Here is a 21,557-nt window from a genome sequence, read left to right on the forward strand (position 1 = left end):
GCGGGCGCCTGTAGTCCCAGCTACTCGGGAGGCTGAGGCAGGAGAATGGCGTAAACCCAGGAGGCGGAGCTTGCAGTGAGCTGAGATCGGGCCACTGCACTCCAGCCTGGGCGGCAGAGCGAGACTCCGTCTCAAAAAAAAAAGAAAAAAAAAGAAAAAAGAAGAAAGCAAACTTTTAGTTTTTAAAAAAAATTAAAAAAATTTTTTTAAGTGGGAGAAGACGGTAATAATATGTTTATATATGCTTGAAATGCAATGATAGCTGGAGGGTAGTAGGAAGGTTGTAGTGCAAACTGGGTAGACTGTATATGTTTAACTTTTTTGAATTTTATTTATTTACTTTTGAGACGGAGTCTCACTCTGACACTCAGGCTGGAGTGCAGTGGTGTGATCTCGGCTCACTGCAACCTCCAGCTCCCGGGTTCAAGCGATTCTCCTGCCTCAGCCTCCAAATAGCTGGGATTACAGCCCCAAGCCACCACGCCCAGCTAGTTTTTGTATAAATGTTTTGAATTTTAAACCATAGGAGTTTTTTATTAAGAAAAAAACAACAACAACAAACAAAAAGAATTCAGGGCAGGGCACAGTGGCTCACCTGTAATCCCAGCACTTTGGGAGACCAAGGCAGGCAGATCACTTGAGGTCAGGAGTTCAAGAGCAGCCTGGCCAACATGGCAAAACACCCCTCACTCCTAAAAATACAAACATTAGCCAGGCATGGTGGTGGGTGCCTGTAATCCCAGCTACACAACAGGCTGAGGTGGGAGGATTGCCTGAAACTGTGAGGTGGAGGTTGCAGTGAGCAGAGATTGTGCCACTGCACTCTGGCCTGGGCAACAGAGCAAGACTGTCTCAAAACAACAACAACAACAACAACAAACCAAATAATTCAACAGCTACAATTTAACATATGAGGATCTGCAGCAAACCCTCTGAACATCCTGGTACTCCCACAGACTCCTCTGTGGTCTTCTCGAAGGCTTCATGTACAATTGTAAGATAATGAAACTAATCTGCACATAAGGCTTTTGAAATTAATCTCAATATTTCAATCTGACCTTCTTTGTCTTGATAATACTTACATTCTTATTTTTGGTTTACTGGAATAAATATGGACAAGATAGAAACCCGAAAGAGCCATGATAAAGATGACATTACCACCTTCAATTACTTGCCTGTTGCACAGCTTTTTGGGAAGATTTACATCAAGTATATGAGACAGAATGTTGACCAGCTGAGTCGCATAGCACAGCGCAGCACTGATGGTGTAGGCGGGGTTACTCTGCTCCATGTCTGCAGTAGGAAAACAACCACCATGTACAAAACCTTAATTCTAGCGAAACTACTAATGAGCCAAGAGTTTATCATTTATGATTTTATCATGATAGCACTGTTACGTTTTAGTGCTTACTCAATAGATGCTCCATGACCAGACATAAATAGTCCCTTATTTGTACTTTTTTTTTTTTTTTTGCTGAGAGCAATGTAACAGGGCAAATGGGCCTAAATAGACCCAGCATAAATGAAATTAAAAGTCTGACCTGCGTGAACCTGATAATGTCGTATCAAAACAATAAAGGCCCAACTTGAATGTCACCTCCCCAGAAAGGCCTCTCCTGACAACCCTACGGAAGAGTCATCCCTTCCTCTGTACCCCACCCCACCCAAGCATGCTCCCCGAGTTCCTTCCACGGCACCCACTCAGTGGACAGCACCTCGATCCTTTACTTGCTTCCTACCTTTCTCCCCTGAGAAGGGCAAACGGCCACATCTGTCTCGGTCACCTTTTTACCTCCAGCACCCGGCCATGTGCATAACACAAAGCATGAGCGCACTAAATATTTACTGAGTGACTAAACGAACAATCTTTCTCCACCAAAGAGAAACCGCAGGGGTTTTAAAGGGTTTTCCATCGGGGCCTTTCAGTCTCCATTTAGGACTACTAAAACACATTACAAAGTTATACTCTAAAAAGATGGGTCTCAACAGGTGAAATATACTTCTTTAAATAATGTCTTCTTATATAAACAAGGCAATATTAACCCCCAAAAGATGAGACATCTAAAAAATGTTTTCAGTCCATCAAGTGATGAATAAACAACATGTGGCTTATCCATACAATGGAATATTATTCAACCATGAAAAGGAATGAAACACTATATATATCATGTGGATGGACCTTGAAAACATTATGCTAAGTGAAAGAAGTCTGACACAAAAAGCTATATATTCTGTGATTCCATTTATGTAAGTTGCCCAGAACAGGGAAATCTATAGACACAGAAAGCGATGTGTGGTTGCCAGGAGCTGAGGGGAAGGGAGAGTGGGGGAATGTGACACTTTGATGCCATGGGGTTTCTGTCTGGGATGATCAAAATGTTTTGAAACAACACAGAGGTGATGGGAGCACAGTGCTGTGAATGTACTAAATGCCCCTGAATTGTTCACTTGAAAGTTGTTCATTTTGTTAGGTCAATTTTACCTATAACTATCTCTATACATAGATTTCAAAGGATATGCTGCTTCTCACCAGGCCCCTGGGTTGTTTTCTTCTCCTCCACCCAGCTGTAGTAGGCAGAGTAGTCCCCATTGTTGGGGAGGCTAATCCAAGGCCCTGTAATGCTGATGCTGGTGTCTCCGTTGTGGTCGTCACAGACCCATCGTCCTGAGAGGTAAGTTGTCCTCCGGGCTTCGGCAAGCTTGCTCACAGTGCTGGAGGTCATGGCACTGTCACTCTCTGAAGACACATCTGCGGGGTCTCTACAAGTAGGAAGACACATACGGATTTCAAGAGAGAGGGTTTTTAAGGGCATGCAACAGACCTGCAAGACATGCTAGAACATTGAAAAGCTGCCTATGAGCACGGGAATTTCACATTACATTTTTATTTTTTATTTTTAGAGATGGGTGTCACTCTGTTACCCAACAGGGAGTGCAGTGACAGAGGCAATCATAGCTCACTGAAGCCCTGACTCCTGGACTCCAGAGATCCTCCTGCCTCAGCCTCCTAAGGAACTGGGACTACAGGTACCTACCACATCTGGCTAACTTAAAAAAATTTTTTCGTGGCCGGGCGCGGTGGCTCAAGCCTGTAATCCCAGCACTTTGGGAGGCCGAGACGGGCGGATCACGAGGTCAGGAGATTGAGACCATCCTGGCTAACATGGTGAAACCCTGTCTCTACTAAAAATACAAAAAACTAGCCGGGCAAGGTGGCGGGCGCCTGTAGTCCCAGCAACTCGGGAGGCTGAGGCAGGAGAATGGCGTGAACCCAGGAGGCGGAGCTTGCAGTGAGCTGAGATCGGGCCACCGCACTCCAGCCTGGGTGACAGAGCAAGACTCCGTCTCAAAAAAAAAAAAAAAAAGACAAAAAATTTTTTTCGTAGAGATGGGGTCTCACTTTGTTGCCCAGGCTGGTCTTGAACTCCTGGCCTCAAGCAATCCTCTGAAAGTGCTGAGATTATAATCGTGAGCTACCATGACCAGCCAAAGTGCAAATATTTCAGTTGTGAGCCACCATGCCTGGCCAGGAATTTAACTGGAATATATGTAGAAAAGAGCTTGCTATCAGAGAGGAAGATCAAACCAGCTGTATGTGAGGAAGACAGAACCATGAGGTAGGGCCGAACATATTAGGTTCTCAAACTACTTGGTCTCAACACCTCGCTACATGCTTAAAACACTTTGGAATCCCAAAGAACTTTTGTTTCTATGGGTTAAATTACTGATACTTACTGAAGTAGAAATACTGAGAAAAACATAAATAATTCATTCAAAAATACCAATAAATCTATTATACATTTTTATGAAAAAAATCTTTTTCAAAACAAAAAATTAGTAAAGAGTGAAACTGTTTTACATTTTTAAAACTCCCTTTAATACTCAAGTCTTTCTGTTGTTCTTTCAAGTAAAAATAGCATCCCACAAAAACAGCAGCTAGTTCAGCGTGCAGCTCAGTCTCTCAAGTGTTTTTCCTTGAGCCAGCAATGGTACTTCAGTGTGCAGCACAAGGGCCTTATGCATGCTTCCCATGCCACAGCCAGCCCCGTATTCACAGGTTCCATGTCTCGAACTAACCGAGGACCAAAAATATTAGGGGGAAAAAAAAGAAAATAAACAATAGGGCTAGGTGCGGTGAGACTCACACCTGTAATCCCAGCAGTTTGGGAGGCTGAGGTGGGCAGATCACTTGAGGTCAGGAATTCGAGACCAGCCTGGCCAACAGAGTGAAACGCCATTGCTACTAAAAATACAAAAATTAGCTAGGTGTGGTGGTGGGCGCCTGTAATCCCAGCTACTTGGGAGGCTAAGGCGGGAGAATTGCTTGAACCTGGGAGGCAGAGGTTGCAGTGAGCCAAGATCACGCCACTACACTCCAGCCTGGGTGACAGAGAGCAAGACTCCATTTCAAAAAAAAAAAACAAAAAAACAAGAACAACAAAAAATAACAACAAGCTGCCATGATGACTCATGCCTGTAATTCCAGCACTTTCAAAGGTCAAGGCAGGTGGACTGCTTGAGCCCAGGAATTCAAGGTTATAATGAGCTATGATCACACCACTGCGCTCCAGCCTGGGCAACAGAATGAGACTCCCTCTCAAAACTCCCTCTCAAATCAAAAAGCCAAAAAACAAACCCACCATAAGAAGTCACAGCAGGTACAAATGCACTGAGGGGGAAGAACATAGTGTGCCTGGGGAACAGAGACGTTCAGTGTGGCTGGTGTGTGGGATGCACAAGGGAAGTGCCAGGAGACGGTACTGGGAAAGCAGGTAGGAAGCAGGCAGACTGGGAAGGGCCTTCTGTGCTGCACCAAATTTAGATTCTGTCCTCTCGGCCAGGGGTTCTTCATATCTTTCCTTCTGCCACGACATACGTGTAAGATAACTGCTACCGCCTGTCACAGATAAGACTGTGGCCAGTTATGAGCTGTACTGCTATGTCTCCCTTCTCCCACAAGAAGTTGAGAGAAATGAAAACAAGAAACCTTATTAGAAGGATAACTTTAAAACCACCAATTTCTTTTAAAAGAAATTAATGGCATATAATAATATACACTAAATAAAATATTAAAACAGCACAGAAATAGTTTTTTTTCACGTTTTCTCTTCGTGTGTGCATTTTCTTTTTGAAAAAATGTCAGCCTTACAGAAAAGCTGCAAGAATTTTAAAGTTCCCTGTATACACTTTGCTCAACTTCCCCAAAGTATCAATTCAGGAAAATACTATACAATAATCACAATCAGATAATTAGCACTGCTACAACACTATTAACTAATTTATAGACCTTATTCAATTCTCTCCAACTGTCCTAATATCTCTTTTGGGGTTCAGGATCCAAGATCACACATTGCACTCAGCTGTTAAGTCTCCTAAAAACTTTCTATTCTGCTCTATTTTGAATCTGCCTTTTTATTTTTCTATTTGCAAACTCTTACTAATGACAAAATACTTAGAGTCAGAGAGTTGCTTCTCAAGCTGGAAGCAGCCATCAGTCTTTTTGACTTTTAGGAAGCCAACTCTGGTAACAGACTAAAGGACAGACTGGAGAGAATAGTTATGAAACTAGCAACAGTCCAGTGAGTGTCAATTTCCAGGAAAAGGTGCTGGAGAGTGAGAGCAGTCCGAAGAGACAGGAAAATCCTCAATAGAGCAGTCTGGTGGCTTGTGGTTGAATAAAATGGAAGCCTTCGGTGGTAGTTTCCAAATCTGCTGACCAGCAGCAGCATCAGGGAAGTGTAAAGATACAGAAGTATTACAAGATGGACTGGGAGGTTGGAGGGGTGCCCTCTGGAACCTCTATTTCTCAGATGAACAGCCAGATGGGGGAACCACTGTCCTGTCCATCCCACCAGAAGTTATCCATGCACTACCGCCTAAGACTAAAGTCACAATATTCAGTGCTCGATAACAGTTAACACAATAAGCAGCACTCACCAGGAAAAGTCTAAGTCAACATGCAGTGCCCACCATCTCAGAGACCCCAAGCTCTAGATGTTTTCTTATGTATTTGGTCATGATTTCTCTCTGAAAAAGGCATTTTGAAATCTCCATTTATCAGACAAGGAAATCAAGATTTTGAGGTCCAAGAACATGCCCCACAACACACAACGAATAAATGGCCCAATATCGCCCATCAGATGGTTGTTTGTTTATTTGAGACAGAGTCTTGCTCTGTCACCCAGGCTGGAGTGCAGTGGCACAATCTTGGCTCACTGTGACCTCGGCCTCTGGGTTCAAGCAATTCTCCTGCCTCAGCCTCCCAACTGGCTGGGACTACAGGCATGCGCCACCACACCTGGCTAATTTTTGTATTTTTAGTAGAGACAGGGTTTCGCCATGTTGGCCAGGTTGGTCTCAACTCCTGACTTCAGGTGATCCACCTGCCTCGGCCTCCCACAGTGTTGGGATTACAGGCATGAGCCACCACTACCAGCCATCAGATGGTTCCTAATCAAGAGTGTGAGTCAGTACCTCATCTAGAAGCTCCAGGAGAGTTCACAAGCCTGGGCCCCACCCCTCACCTGGCTGCCTCCCCAGCTTTGTGCAGTGCGTACTGTTTGTTGAAGCAGATAAGACTTATGTTCCATCACCAGGAAAACCAGTGACCCTAGAATAAGGCCCAATAAATGAGGTAATGACATACTTTAAAAAGTATTTGGAACTTGATCTATTCCTGGAGTCAAAAGACTTGCTTAATGTACCTCACACCAGTCTTTACTTCCTCGATTGGAAAAATCACAGAGGTGAGCTCTAATATATGGGATCGTCGAAGACTTGCCAGACGCTCATAATGACTTCTTAAGTCAATGGTCTTTTTTTCTACCAGGTCACCAAGTTTGCGATTATGCCTCTGAATCTTCTCCTTTTTCTCTTGGTGCCGTTGTGCTCGACTGTAAAGCTTCTGATTCTTTTCCTTGGTTTTGAGAAGGCCTTCAGAATCTAAAATAAATAAATCACACCCAACAATTATCTTTGCAAACAGTTCCTGTGTACTGCAGAGCTCCGCCCTGCAAACACACGTGTTTTCCCTTGCAATCTAAACTGAAAGAAAAATCTCAATAACATCAACTAATGTTCACTAAGTGGAAATTCTGAGAGTTTAGTTCAAGTAGATATTACACTAAAGCAAAGAGAACCATGATTAAAATGACTCTGGATCTCTATTTGTAATCACCATTAGTAAAAGGAGTCACTCAACGACTATCGAGTTTAAGTTTAGCACAGGAAGGACCTAATTTTCCTACAGTGCGCACCGAAGAATAGTCATGTTGGGCAGAAAAGAGATCTAATTCAAGTTTGAAAAACTTACTGGCTATCTGATTTCCTTACAAACTTCTTAGGTGTGCCCTGGGCTATAATCAGAGAACCCAGGTATAATCTCACAGCAGGTGGTCATCCAGTAGAGGAGAAGGGCAACAGAGACAGCCCAAGAGCTCTGCAAAGTCACAGTGGAGTGTGGCAGCCGCCAGCAGGGTGGGTGGGAACATATCTGGTGAGGTATCCAGAACACACATGCCCAGCGTTTTAAGCGCTGCAAGGGAAACAAAAGCCTGGCCACACAACCACGAGGAGACATACACTCGTCCTGTCAGACTTCGGTTCTTTGTGTGGAGTTCCTTCCGGTTCTGGATCCTACACCTGCTAGGGCTGTTGGGCTGCAGCTAAACTTCACTTGAATGACAAAAACAAGCTGTAAACTTTCAGACAGATACCTAGGAGCTGCTTAGGCAACTTAAACCCAAGTTCAAAATCAAGTTCATTATTTTTCCAGGAACATCTTTTCCAGTTTCCCTACTTCAAGATTATTTTTGACTTGTCAACTGCCTAATCAACCCCTTGATGGCCAATTCCATTCCCAGTCCAAGTCTTTCTATCTAGGCCTTTCTTTTCATTCCTACTATCACAATCCTAGTTAACGCTCACCAACACTCTGCCTATCTGCAGCATGGCTCAACTCCAAGCCTTCATGCCCTCTTTCACTTGCTCAATCTTTACAAATTATAGTCAACGCTCAGTGTTTCTCCACTGCCTGCCTAATACAGAGCAAACCCCTCAGCCTCAAGGCCTCCTCCAAATTGGTACATATCCCACAGTTCCCCTCTGCACACCCTTCGCTCTAGCTGTACTCAACTGCAACATATTTCAAATCCTTTCTGTAAGACAGAACCACCTGAACGCATGGATGGATGGATGGATGCTGAACCAGTCATCACTCCCTAACTCTCAGGCTATCTACTTGCTGCTGTTTTCTAAATGTTCGAATTTTACTCGTTCAGGGAGGCCTCCCCTCCATAAACATTCCCTAGACCTTTGCTCCTCGGCACCCTACGGTAATGTGTTAGGACTCTTCTGATGGCACACAGCTCTTGGTTCCTCGCATGAGGTCCCACCGAAGCCTTGCTGTCTCCTAACTAGGGTATAAAAGGCACCTGATAAATGTCTGTGGGTCCCAATCACCCTCCCATCCTCTTTCACTGAGCACCACTGAACTTAGGTATTTGGTTGCACACATGAGATTTCTGACAGTTTTTTTATTTGTTTTGAGACGGAGTTTCACTCTTGTCACCCAGGCTGGAGTGCAGTGGCACAATCTCGGCTCACTGCAACCTCCACCTCCTGAGTTCAAGTGATTCTCCTGACCCAGCATCCCGAGTAGCTAGGATTACAGGCACAGGCCACCACACCCAGCTAATTTCTGTATTTTTAGTAGAGATGGAGTTTGACCATGGCTGATCTCGAACTCCTGACCTCAATGTGATCTGCCCGCATTGGCCTCCCAAAGTGCTGGGATTATGGGAGTGAGCCACTGCACCCGGCCGATTTCTTACAGTTTTGAAACAACGATCAGCCAGGTGTGGTGATGGGTGCTTGTAATCCCAGCTACTTGGGAGGCTGAGGCAAGAGAATTGCTTGAACCCGGCAGGTGAAGATTGCAGTGAGCCGAGATCGTGCCACTGCACTCCAGCCTGGGCGACAGAGCGAGACTCCATCTCAAAACAACAACAACAGCAATAACATCTCTTTGCCATCCTGCTCAATGTGCATGTCCTAAAGGTTCAGTCTCTTGGTTCCATCACATGCTAACTCATTTTCATTATCTTTACTGAGCTCTTTACAAGTGCTGAACTGAATCTATCCAGCCATGATCCTGAGTCATACAGTGGTCAGAATTTCTGGGGAGGATCCATTTCAAATTTATTATCATGACCACTCGCAGGTGGCAGGAAATCATCAGTCACCCCATCTGCACTCAGTGCAGACTCAGCACCCAGTCATCCTCTCTCCCTACCATCTCCCCATAAACATCAAAATGTTTGGTGCTGTATCTACTCTTGTAATCTACTCTTGCTTCTTTAGATAAGTAACTGACTACAGCACAGATCAACTCAACACTGCAATTGCATATAACCTAACTTCCCTATCTATGCCCTGTATCTGTATTATACCATATATCATGAAACCTTAAGTCAAAAGATTCTAGAGAAATAATTCATCAGTCTCTACAATTTATAATGTGTGCCCTTTCGTGAATACATGGCATAACTCAACAACAAGCTCTTAAGCATGAGTCCAAGCATAGTTTCTGGAATCCATTAACACCTTTAAAACTGTGCAAATTTTCTAAGTCTGGTCTAGAGGGTAGGAAGGAGACTACATGTACATTCTAAAAGAGCAACAGTTCCCAACCCTGGCAGGTCATCAGAACCACGTGGAGTAGTACTACTCAAAGTGTGGCTTCTAGACCTGGGCCCATCTGTACACTGTTACCAGTCATGAGGAGAGGAGGACAGAAATACAGAGTAAGCACATGGAAGCTATTTTCTTCAACATGGCGATCTGACATTGCCATAACATTCAAGCATGTCATCATTTTCCTAAGTCCAGGATAGATCCTAGAGTTCTCTCTCTAGATTTTAAAAAGGTCACCAGGTGACTGATGATTTGCTAGGGATGGAAACTACTGTTATAGGGTCTACTCCTTTAGATCTATGTCTAATTCTCTGTGGTGGTTGTTTTTGTTTTTGGGAGTTAGGAATGTGTTAGAAAGAGGTGATCAGAGCTTTTAACTTGCTTATCAGAGAAACACGCATGCTCAGTAAATTCAGCAATTTCAGGAGGTTCACAAATGCCCGGTGGCAAAGCCCTGAATATCATGGGAAGATGAGGAGAGGGTGAACTAATGTTAAGGAATGGGTTTTTATGTTGCTATTGAACCAGAGCCTTTGGAGAATGCATACAAGACTGGGTGGAAAGTAGGTTCTATATAGTTTTGTGCACTGTTCACTGTGCTGCCCTAATTGTCTAGTTTAGTAATCCCGTGAAACTCCACGTGAGCACTTTATTAGGACAAATGTTTTCAGCGGAGACTTTACACCATTACATGTCACTATAAAAGACTTGCTTCTGGAAGCAATGAGTAGACAAGAAAAGGAATTCACGAGGTCTGATGGTGACTCATTCTAAACTTTAAACAGTGATCTTCAGAAATTCACGGACTGCAGCTTGCTGCTGGTGCTCATTTAATGTTACATAAACACGCTCTTTGTAAATCTGATTTTCAATGTGAAAATAAAATACAAAAACTGTTTTTGCCAGGGAGGCGGAGCTTGCAGTGAGCTGAGATCGCGCCACTGCACTCTGGCCTGGGTAACAGAGCGAGACTCCGTCTCAAAAAACAAATAAACAAACAAAAAAACTGTTCTTGGAGTTATTTCTAAACAGAACTTGTCTCTAATCCTAATGTAACAGAAATGCATATGATGTTACATTAGGATTAGAAACAAGAGTATTCTTGGGGCAAATGGGAAATGGGTTAAGGATGTAGCATTTCTAAGAGAATTCATTTTGACAACGATCTATGATAAAGTATAAAGTGTACAAATATGATGCAAAATTAATACAGATTACAATGTGGAGACTCACTAAGGGAAAAAAAACAAAAAAAACAAAAACAACATTCTGTGCTTCTGGCATGAGCCAATAATTATTACAAGTGAGTACCAAGTTAGACTCTGAGCTTCCTGTTAGCCAAGGCAAATAGGAACATATATTCCTTAACTTTTTTTTTTTTTTTTTTGAGACGGAGTTTCGCTCTTGTTGCCCAGGCTGCAGTACAATGGCACGACCTCAGCTCACCACAACCTCTGCCTCCCGGGTTCAAGCAATTCTCCTGCCTCGGCCTCTCAAGTGACTGGGATTATAGGCGCCTGCCACCACGCCTGGCTAAGTTGTGTATTTTTGGTAGAGACGGGGTTTTGCCATGTTGGCCAGGCTGGTCTTGAACTCCTGACCTCAGGTGATCCACCTACCTCAGCCTCCCAAAGTGCTGGGATTATAGGCATAAGCCACCGTGCCTGGTCAACTTTTTTAATTGAGAAAAGAATCTGGTTATTTAGGGCCTCTATAATTGTGCATTTAATTTTTAAAAATTCCTTATACAAATGTTTTACAAGGAAAGATGAAGGCAAGTAGCAAAATTCTCCAAGTTGCCACTGCCCCACCCCTCCCTCTCTTTCTGTGTCCCTCTAGTTTATTAATCCCATGAAATTCCACATGGGAACTTTCTAGGGCTGGAAGAAGGACGCGAATTACTTACTTTTCTCCATTTCTTCGTTTCCTTTACATATTGTTTGTTTTAACTGTTCAATCCTCATCTTGCAGGACATTATTTTCCATCTCTGAAAAAAGCATGTAATAAATATCACAAACATTGGTCTCCTATGATTAATATGATTATCTACCTGGGATCACTGCTTATTTTCAGATATGTCAGAAAACATAATGAAGAAAAAGACCAATATAATTATGTTTGTTATAGCTTTTGTAACTATGGAACATTACAAAAAAGAGAACAATGTTTTTCTAGTTCAATGAAGAGAAAAGAGAAATTAGGCCGGGTGCGGTGGCTCATGCCTGTAATCCCAGCACTTTGGGAGGCTGAGGCGGGCAGATCACGAGGTCAGGAGATCAAGATCATCCTGACCAACATGGTGAAACCCTGTCTCTACTAAAAAAAATACAAAAATTAGCTGGGCGTGGTGGCGCATGCCTGTAATCCCAGCTACTTGGGAGGCTGAGGCAGGAGAATCGCTTGAACCAGGGAGGCGGAGGTTGCAGTGAGCCAAGATCACACCAGCCTGGCAAGTGAGACTCCGTCAAAAAAAGAAAAATAAAAAAAAAAAGGAAAGGGAAATTACACGAAAAAAATTCACATAGCTCTTTTGTATGTATCAGTAAGCAAAGAGAAAAAAGTTGAAGGACGTTGTCTAAACCTGCTCTACTATATAGCTACTAGCCACATGTGGTTACTTAAAACTCAATTTAAATCAAAAATCAAAAATCAAAAATCAAAAATTCAGTTCCTTACTCACACCGCCCTCATGTCAAATGTTTGACATCACATGGCTAATGGCTACTAGACTGAACAGCGCAGATACAGAAGTCAAGCCTCATCACATAGGGTCCTACTGACGCGCGGCTCCAAACCTCTAGTTCTAGTTACTGAGGAGACGGTTAACATAACCGAGTCATCTCACCCAATAAGCAAATAGTACTTACAAGTTAATAAAAATGGCAAAAAACACTATTTTTTCAGGGCATAACTCAGGGAGGTTTCCTGAAAAGCCTCAGAAAATTACATGAAACATGAAATTGCCTCTTTATATTACCAGAAGTTAGGTTCAGCATCCCCTAAAGCAGCAGTCCCCAACCTTTTTGGCATCAGGGACAACTGTGGAAGACAATTTTTCCACAGACAGGGTGGGGGATGGTTTACAGGGATGAAACTGTCCCACCTCAGATCATCAGGTTTCAGATTCTCATAAGGAGTGCACAACCTAGATCCCTCCCATATGCAGTTCATACTGGAGTTCGCACTCCTATGGGAAACTAATGCCACCACTGATCCGACAGGAGGTGGAGCTCAGGCGGTAATGCTCACTCGCCCTACTCACCTCCTGCTGTGTGGCCTGGTTCCTAACAGGCCACAAACCAGTAGCTTGCTGCCTGGGGGTTGGGGACCTCTGCCTTAAAGTGAACAAAGGATCAATAAAAATAGGATCTATGGCCCGGTGCAGTGACTCACACCTGTCATCCTAGACTTTGGGAAGCTGAGGCAGGCACATCACTTGAGCTCAGGAGTTTGAGGCCAGCCTGGGCAACACGGTGAAACCCCATCTCTACCAAAAATTAAAAAAATTAGCTGGGTGTGGTGACATGCACCTATAGTACCAGCTACTAGGGAGGCTGAGGTGGGAGAATCGCTTGAGCCCAGGAGGCAGAGGTTGCAGTGAGCCGAGATTGTGCCACGGCACTCCAGTCTGGGTGACAGAGCAAGACTCTATCTCAAAAAAAAAAAAAAAAAAGAGGGGATCTACTAGTTAGTTAAGAGGGGATCTACTAGTTAGTTAAAAAGAATGAATATTCTCTAATGCCTCTGGAAACGTGGATAATTAAAAGCCTAAAACAATGCTCAAATGTTTATGGTGTTACACTTATCTAAGTAGTCTGATGGTAAGAGATACAGAACAGATTACAGGGATGTTATGGTGAGCGAAACTCTAACCTCTAGAATAGAGTCAGACATTCAAAAACAGATCCACAGGGGCTGAGGGGTTCAGAAATATATCAGATATGACCGATGCTCAATTTTAAAAGGTAATAGAGTCTTTAGAAATGAATATTGAGGTCTTAGACAGAAAAACTAGGAACATGAGAGAACTCAGAAAAATCTTCCACAGAACATATTTTGTTTACTAAAACATTCAGAGTTAAAATAAGCAAAATTCACTTCTATCACAAATTTTAAGTATAATGAAATGTATGAATAATGTTTACTGTTGTGAAAAAAAATTACACATTACTGAAGAAAAACAGAAAATGTGACTGTTAGCCTGACTCCTTCCCATTTCTCAGGGGTAATCTTTAAAATTAAAGTTTAATGTGTATCTTTTCAGGTTTTTTTTTTTTTTTTTTTTGAGTCAGGGTCTCACTCTGTCGCCCAGGACAGAGTACAGTGGCATGATTACAGCTCACTTCAGCCTTGACCTCCCTGGCTCAAGTGATTCTCCCCCCTCAACTTTCCGAGTAGCTGGGACTCCATGACTGGCTAATTTTTGGTTTTTGTTTGTTTGTTTGCTTTTGTAGATGTGGGGTTTTGCCATGTTTCCAAGGGTGGTTTTGAATTCCTGGGCTCGAGCAATCCATCTCGGCCTCCCAAAGTGCTGGGATTACAGGCATGTGCCACGACACCCAGCCCAGATTTTATGAGTCTATTTATATTTAAAATACATACTCTCATAAATGGACTCATACTTCATCCTAGTTTACTTTTTTTTTCATTAATAAATACAACTTGGACATCATTCCACAGCATGTAGACTGACCACATTCTTTTTACCAACTACACAGTATCATAACTTTTTTTTTTTTTTTGAAATGTCTTGCTCTGTCGCCCAGGCTGGAGTACAGTGGCACAATCTCAGCTCACTGTGACCTCCGCCTCCCAGGTCCAAGTGATCCTCCTGCCACAGCCTCCTGAGTAGCTGGGATTACAGGCGTGCGCCACCACGCCCGGCTAATTTTTGTATTTTTAGTAGAAATAGGGTTTCACCATGTTGGTTAGGCTGGTCTCGAACTCCTGACCTCGTGATCCGCCTGCCTCAGCCTCCCAAAGTGCTGGGATTATAGGCGTTGAGCCACCACGCCCAGCTCAGTATAATTTTTTATCTCATCCAGATTGATGAACATTTATTTATATATTTAGCTTCACCATTATGCTATAATCAGCTTTTTTTTTTAACCCATAAATCTCTATTCATGAGTATTTCCTCTTTTTTTTTTTTTTTGACAGTCACTCTGTCACCCAGGCTGGAGTGCTGTGGCACCATCTCGCCTCACTACAACCTCTGCCTCTCAGGTTCAAGCGATTCTCCTGCCTCAGCCTCCCGAGTAGCTGGGCTTACAGGCGCCTGCCATCATGCCCGGCTAATTTTTGTATTTTTAGTAGAGACGGGGTTTCACTATGTTGGTCAGGCTGGTCTCGAACTCCTGACCTCGTGATCTGCCTGCCTTAGCCTCCTAAAGTGCTGGAGTTACAGGCGTGAGCCACCGCGCCTGGCTCTTTTTTTCTTTTGTAATTGGGATTTCATTGGTTGTGCTGAAGATCGGCACACAGACATTTCAATTTGTACCCAATTCTTAATATACGTACCAAAAATCTAAAAGCCATGTATTTTAATTCTTTTTTAAAGTTATTCCAGTGACTCTCCAGCTTAAAATCTGGAAGCAAATTTTCCTTATGAGGTCATCAAGTACCAGTATCTTCACACGTTGATCAGCTGTTACGTATGTCCCACCAATTCACAACCAAATAGCATGTACACTACATATTCAAATTTTCAATCTTTCACAGCACAGTATCAAAGTTATTAGGAAAACAGGACTACCACGACCAAAGAGCTCACAGAGTGCACGAAATTCTGACAGGGAGAGCCATCATCAAGGAGCGGTTTTCTTTAGGAAACAGTTCTACTAAAAAGCAACATGGGAACAGATGTTCAATACATTAAATGCAGGACGGTGACTCCACAGTGCCATTTAGTATGCTTGGCATTACAGGATATAAAAACTAACCCCCCAACTACGGAACGTTAGGCTGACACCCAAGACAGTCAAAGCCTCCCATAACTCAATATCCCACACTATCTTCTGGTTGTACCAAAAAGTAAACAATCAGAGAATGATTCCACCTCTCAAAAAAAAGCACCGACACTTAAAAGGGCCTCTCCTCAGTTTTAGTTTCTCGTTTTCTGCAGGTAAATCTTCAGTTTCTTGGTTAGCCACTTCTGACTTTTCCCCCTTTGCTCTCCTTTTCCCTTTTGTTTGCACTTTTTTGTCTGAAGATTTATCCTTTCCTGCTGCTTTCTCAGCTTCGTTTCCACTTTTGCAGGAGTGAGTTCAGCTGATAACCGTGCCGATCTCCTCTTGGGCTCTTCCTTTGTGGCCCCTTCAGTGGAGTTGACCTTCCTCTTGGGCATGCTGGCTGCAGGGAAGGCATGTGCCGAGCGCCTGCGAGGCACAGTGCCTCTAGAGCCTTAGCAAAGCTGGGCTGCCTGGCTGCTGCCACACCTTCACCAAACTCTCTAATTGTTAATTTTTTTTTTTTTTTTTTTGAGGAAGTCACTTTGTTGCCCAGGCCGGAGTGCTGTGAGGCAATCTTGGCTCACTGCAGCCTCTGCCTCCCAGGTTCAAGTGATTCTCCTGCCTCAGCCTCCCAAGTAGCTGGGATTACAGGCATGAGCCATTGCACCTGGCCAGAAGTTTTAAACTGTTATGTAATCTGTCAAAATGCTTTCCTCTACGGTTTATAAAGGTTCTCCCCACTCTAAATTATGTAAATACCCACCCATATTTTCTTTGACACATTTAATCATTAATCCATTTGGAGTGTGTATGATAAATAATTTTTGCACAAAGGATAATAGCCCATTGTTTTTGTTTTTCTATGTCAACACCCCAGATTTCAAAATTATCCTTTACGATGGCTCCATAATTAATCGCCGATACCCCATTTTTGATAACTAGACAAAATATTTGACAAGGCCATGCTACAAGTGGATTAAGTAGAGGACTGCCAAATATGATTTTTAAAAAATTTTAATTAAAAATGGTTTTATAAGCTCTACCAATTTAAAAACATGTAGCCCCAAGAAAAAGAACATGTATTACAACTTACCAACTGATCTGTTATCCATTTTCCTTCCATAGCTTTTAACACTCTGTAAGGAAAAGAGATAGAAAATAAGTTCTTGAAAATAATAAAATTCTAAGTTCAAAAATGTAAACTCAAACACTTTTAAAATTAAGTTCTCAGAAATGGCTAGAAATGTCAAAATGGGACTTAGCATTTAAAGTGTTTTCCAAATTCCCTGTTCTCTGCAATTTTTTTCATCTCCTTTCTTTTGTAGTTCTGAACACTGTTAAGAGCCTTTCTACAAACGTCCACAATAAATCTGCCTAACAGTCTTAGCCTTTGTCCTCAGTCATCATCAGTAACTGCCATCCGTCATAATTCACAGTAATAGTTACAAGAGAATGAATGACCTAATAGTTCCCAACGAAATGATACATGCCAGTATCTCCAAATATTGGTTCTATGGAATAAAATGTTCTTTGGGAAAAATAAACTTTTTGTGTTTGAGGAAGTCAGGGAAATTACAGAGTTAAATAAATTCAAGCAGGTTTCTCTAATACAGAATATCCTGTTAGATTTAAACTGCTCATGAATGTGTTTATCAGACCACTGCAGACTCTAGAGAAGCTCAGGTCACACTTTGGGAATCACTGGCCTGAGCATTAACTGTTTTCATCGGGGGTGTGAGACATCCATGTTGGCATGGTTTGGGGAGGTGCCACAAAAGAGACAACCCTTTAAGAACCTTGGGTTGGGCAGGACGCGCTCACAGAAGAGGAAAAACACTGAGGTAGAGAGAAACTGAATGAAGGCACAGAGATGCAAAGATCTGGGGTGCATCTAGGGAGCAGGTTCTATACCAGAAGGTTCTATAGGACAATTCTCAATCCTAGGAGGTGAGAGATTTATCAGGTGTACCTGTTAATAACTCAGATTCCCCACCCCCAAAAAACAACAAACCTCAGATTCCTAGGCCTCATCCCATATCTACTGAATCAGAGTCTCTGAGGATAGGATTCCAAGAATCTGAATTTTTAACCATTATCTCAGCTAATGAATTCTGATACAGATAATGTGCAGACCATATGTTGTAATATACTGATAAGGAAAAAAGAAGAAAGGTAAATGGAAGCAGTACGTCCTATGGGAGCCTCCAGCACTAATTTAAGTCTACTAATCATGCCAACTGTCCTGGACTCACACATCAGTTATCAGTGCCAGGGATCTGATTCACTGAGTACCTACTTTGTACCACGTACCGGGTCTGAGGCCAGTATTTTCCAGAAACTTGGTAGCTTCTCCTGCTTTACCTCTCCCAGATGCACTCCTTTCCTACACTTTAAGAGGTTGTATCCTAGATTCACTAAGTCAACAATCCATATTATCTGCAAACCACAGCAATGAATTAAACCAAATGGTGACTAGATCACCTCCACAAATTAAAAGGCAAAACAAAACACTCACTCTTTTTGAAATTCTTCTTGCTTGCTCTTAAGTCGGCTTAACCTTTCCTTCTTGTCAATAAACCTGTAAGAAAAAATTCAATGTCTTATTTAAATGTTCATTTTTTTCAGTTCAATGAGACTACGCAAATTCCCAAGAACCAATCATTCTGCAGAGTCTTGTGAAAATGTCACTGTCCTGATAGTAAATACACATCTTCTCAACGGGGTGCACACAACTGCTAACCATTTGGTTCTTTCAAAACTAAGCTCGAATCCTCAACTTTAAAATTATTTCCTGTGTTTATAAAATGTCTATAGATATCTTCCCCTCAGGTTAAATTATTTGTCAAAACAGGAACATCAGAACACTAAAGTGAATTTGAATTCAAGGAAATAGATGTTTTCACTAGAAAACAAATTTTAATTACTAATCTGGACTCAATCCTGCTCTCTCCTATAAATTGATTCCTTATAATAAATTTTAAAAAATTGTATGTACACTTTTTCCACTAATTTTATTGCTAGTTACTATAGGCTAACAAATTACTTAGTAAAAGTTATCAAAAAGAAGGTGTATCACATTGCAGTTATTATTTTCTTTTTTCTTTTTTTTCTTGAGACGGAGTCTCACTGTCGCCCAGGCTGGGGTGCAGTGGTGCAATCTCGGCTCACTGCAAGCTCCACCTCCTGGGTTCACGCCATTCTCCCGCCTCAGGCTCCCGAGCAGCTGGAACTACAGGCGCCCGCCACCAAGTCTGGCTAATTTTGTTTTTGTATTTTTAATAGAGATGGGATTTCACTGTGTTAGCCAGGATGGTTTCCATCTCCTGACCTGGTGATCCGCCTGCCTCGGCCTCCCAAAGTGCTGGGCTTATAGGCGTGAGCCACTGCGCCCAGCCGCAGTTACTATTTTCTATTTGCCAGTTTTCTATCCTTATTTTCTTCTTGCTAACTTACTTGGGGGGGTCTTTTTTTTTTTTCTTTTTTTTAATTTTGCAGTTTAAGGTGATAACTCAGGTCAATTTTAAACTTCTATTCCTTTTAAATATAATCACATGAAGTTTTAAATTTCCTTCTATGCACTGTTCTAGCTATATCCTAAGATTTTGATATTGTGTATTTTCATTATCATTTAGTTTGAAACTTTTAATCTTCCATAAGAATCCTTCTGACCCACCTGTTATTTAGAAGCATATTGTTTAATTTTCAGATATACAGGCTTTTCTAGGTAGCTTACTGTTACTGTTTCTAATTTAATTCATTCTGATATAGCTACAAAATACATTGTGTGATTTCAATCTTGTGACTTGAGACTGTCTTATGGCTTTACCTATGGTACGCCGTGGAGAAAGTTCCAATGAGTACCTGAAATAATGTGTATTCTACAGCTGTTGGGCAGTGTTCTATAAATGTCTGCTAGATCTGTGCTGTTCAATGTGGTGGCCACCAGCCACATATGGCTACTGAGTGCCTAAAATGTGGCTTGCTGCTTAATTAAAAAAAAAAAAAAATTGTATGACTAACATCATACAACTATGGAGTGAACGTGACCTACTGACCATTTTCAAGGGAATAGGGATAATGACTCATGCTGCAGTAACATGATGTGTGTTCAAGAATAGGCTTTTGGCTATCTCCCAGCATAAAGGAAAACAATTCAACAGGCCATAACAGACCTAAAAATAATCTGGACAAAGAAGTCTTTCTAAAACACTACTTCCGTAACCCCATGTTTGAAACATACCCCAGGCCGGGTGCGGTGGCTCAAGCCAATAATCCCAGCACTTTGGGAGGCCGAGACAGGCAGATCACGAGGTCAGGAGATCGAGACCATCCTGGCTAAAACGGTGAAACCCCGTCTCTACTAAAAAATACAAAAAACTAGCCGGGCAAGGTGGCGGGCGCCTGTAGTCCCAGCTACTCGGAGGCTGAGGCAGGAGAATGGCATAAACCCGGGAGGCGAAGCTTGCAGTGAGCTGAGAACCAGCCACTGCACTCCAGCCTGGGCGACAGAGCGAGACTCCGTCTCAAAAAAAAAGAAACATACCCCAAGATATCTAAGAGGAAGAAATACAATAGTCTAATCATGACCCTAAAAAATTTAATAATCACTGAAAATGCACAATATTCATTAAACAGAAAAAGCAAAAAGGCAATATTATATGTGACAGAACTATATACTTATAATGTGACTATTTACATTTAAATTAATTAAAATTATATTAAAAGTTCAGTTTCTCAGTTGTACTACCATCCACAGTTCAACAGTTACATATGATTTACTGGATGGCGTGCATAACAAGAACATTCCCATCATTGCAGAAAGTTCTACTGGATAGCACTGCAACGTCCAGTAAGGTGGCAACGGCGTGAAACAGTATTAGAAAACTCAGAAACCAATGTGGAATGTGGATGAACCCACACATTCATCAATCAGTCTATCGGGCATTTACTATGTACCTGCGACACAGAACAAGGCATCCTCCAGAATACTAAGAAATCTAATTATAAATTCTCCTGCAGTTGACTTGAATTCTTGGACCTATCACTTGTTATATGCTTCCATTTCCTTGCATCAAAAATGAGAGACTAATATGGTATTTACTTTTACATCACTGAGACAACATGGTGATTTATGTTCTGATAATGTAGAAAATAATAAACTCATAAGTTAGCAATCTCAAACCATGCAAAGGACTGACACGGGAAAATAAAATCTTGACTTTAGAGGCCATAAAAGTTCTCCTTTGAGGTCTGTTGTAAAAATGCCACTTTGCTCTAAAACAAATTGGGAAGACAGACAACTGTGTCCAGCTTAATAGTGAGCTGGTTGATTTTCTCAGACTTTGTTAAAAACACAAAAGAAACACACTCTTACAAACAAATATACAGATGGCAGCAGGAATAACGAACAAAAGATAAGTCCTACTGCATCAAATATTGAAAGGAACAGCAAAGACAGCAATTACTTTTGCACCAACCTAATACTTCATGAGTCATGTCCTCCTTCATGAAAGAAATCAAAAATAGGTGGTGTCAGCAAAGCTAAAGAGCAGATGATACCAAGCCACATGGGTGTGTCAGGGCTGCAACTGCTCACTCGGTCACTCATCCAGGCTCTGCAGTCTCCATCCCACCACTCACAGAAGGAGAAGAAATTCATTTCACAAGTCTGTGCTTTCTCAATACAGCTTCCAAGAGGTGAAAAATAAAAGTATCACTATAGTCAAACCAAATGTAATGATACATATTATATATATAGTTTTTAAAAGTGGGCCGGGCGCGGTGGCTCAAGCCTGTAATCCCAGCACTTTGGGAGGCTGAGACGGGTGGATCACGAGGTCAGGAGATCGAGACCATCCTGGTCTACACGGTGAGACCCCGTCTCTACTAAAAAATACAAAAAACTAGCCGGG

At 42.1% G+C, this 21,557-nt stretch overlaps 1 protein-coding gene across 1 annotated transcript in view; it reads right to left on the reverse strand.

The window, feature by feature from the left end:
* Nucleotides 1–21,557, reverse strand: part of ATG14 (autophagy related 14) — a 46,781-nt gene that overhangs the window by 13,140 nt on the left and 12,084 nt on the right. The window contains exons 2-7 of the mRNA XM_011961858.1: nucleotides 18,161–18,223; nucleotides 16,739–16,781; nucleotides 11,600–11,681; nucleotides 6,705–6,942; nucleotides 2,531–2,760; nucleotides 1,176–1,293 (exon numbers count right to left, since the gene is read on the reverse strand). Coding sequence (XP_011817248.1) covers nucleotides 1,176–1,293; nucleotides 2,531–2,760; nucleotides 6,705–6,942; nucleotides 11,600–11,681; nucleotides 16,739–16,781; nucleotides 18,161–18,223 — 774 coding nt within the window. The remainder of the gene's footprint in view (nucleotides 1–1,175; nucleotides 1,294–2,530; nucleotides 2,761–6,704; nucleotides 6,943–11,599; nucleotides 11,682–16,738; nucleotides 16,782–18,160; nucleotides 18,224–21,557) is intronic.

The sequence above is a fragment of the Colobus angolensis genome, unplaced genomic scaffold (assembly GCF_000951035.1).
Source record: "Colobus angolensis palliatus isolate OR3802 unplaced genomic scaffold, Cang.pa_1.0 Scaffold57, whole genome shotgun sequence".
Classification (NCBI taxonomy): Eukaryota; Metazoa; Chordata; class Mammalia; order Primates; family Cercopithecidae; genus Colobus; species Colobus angolensis.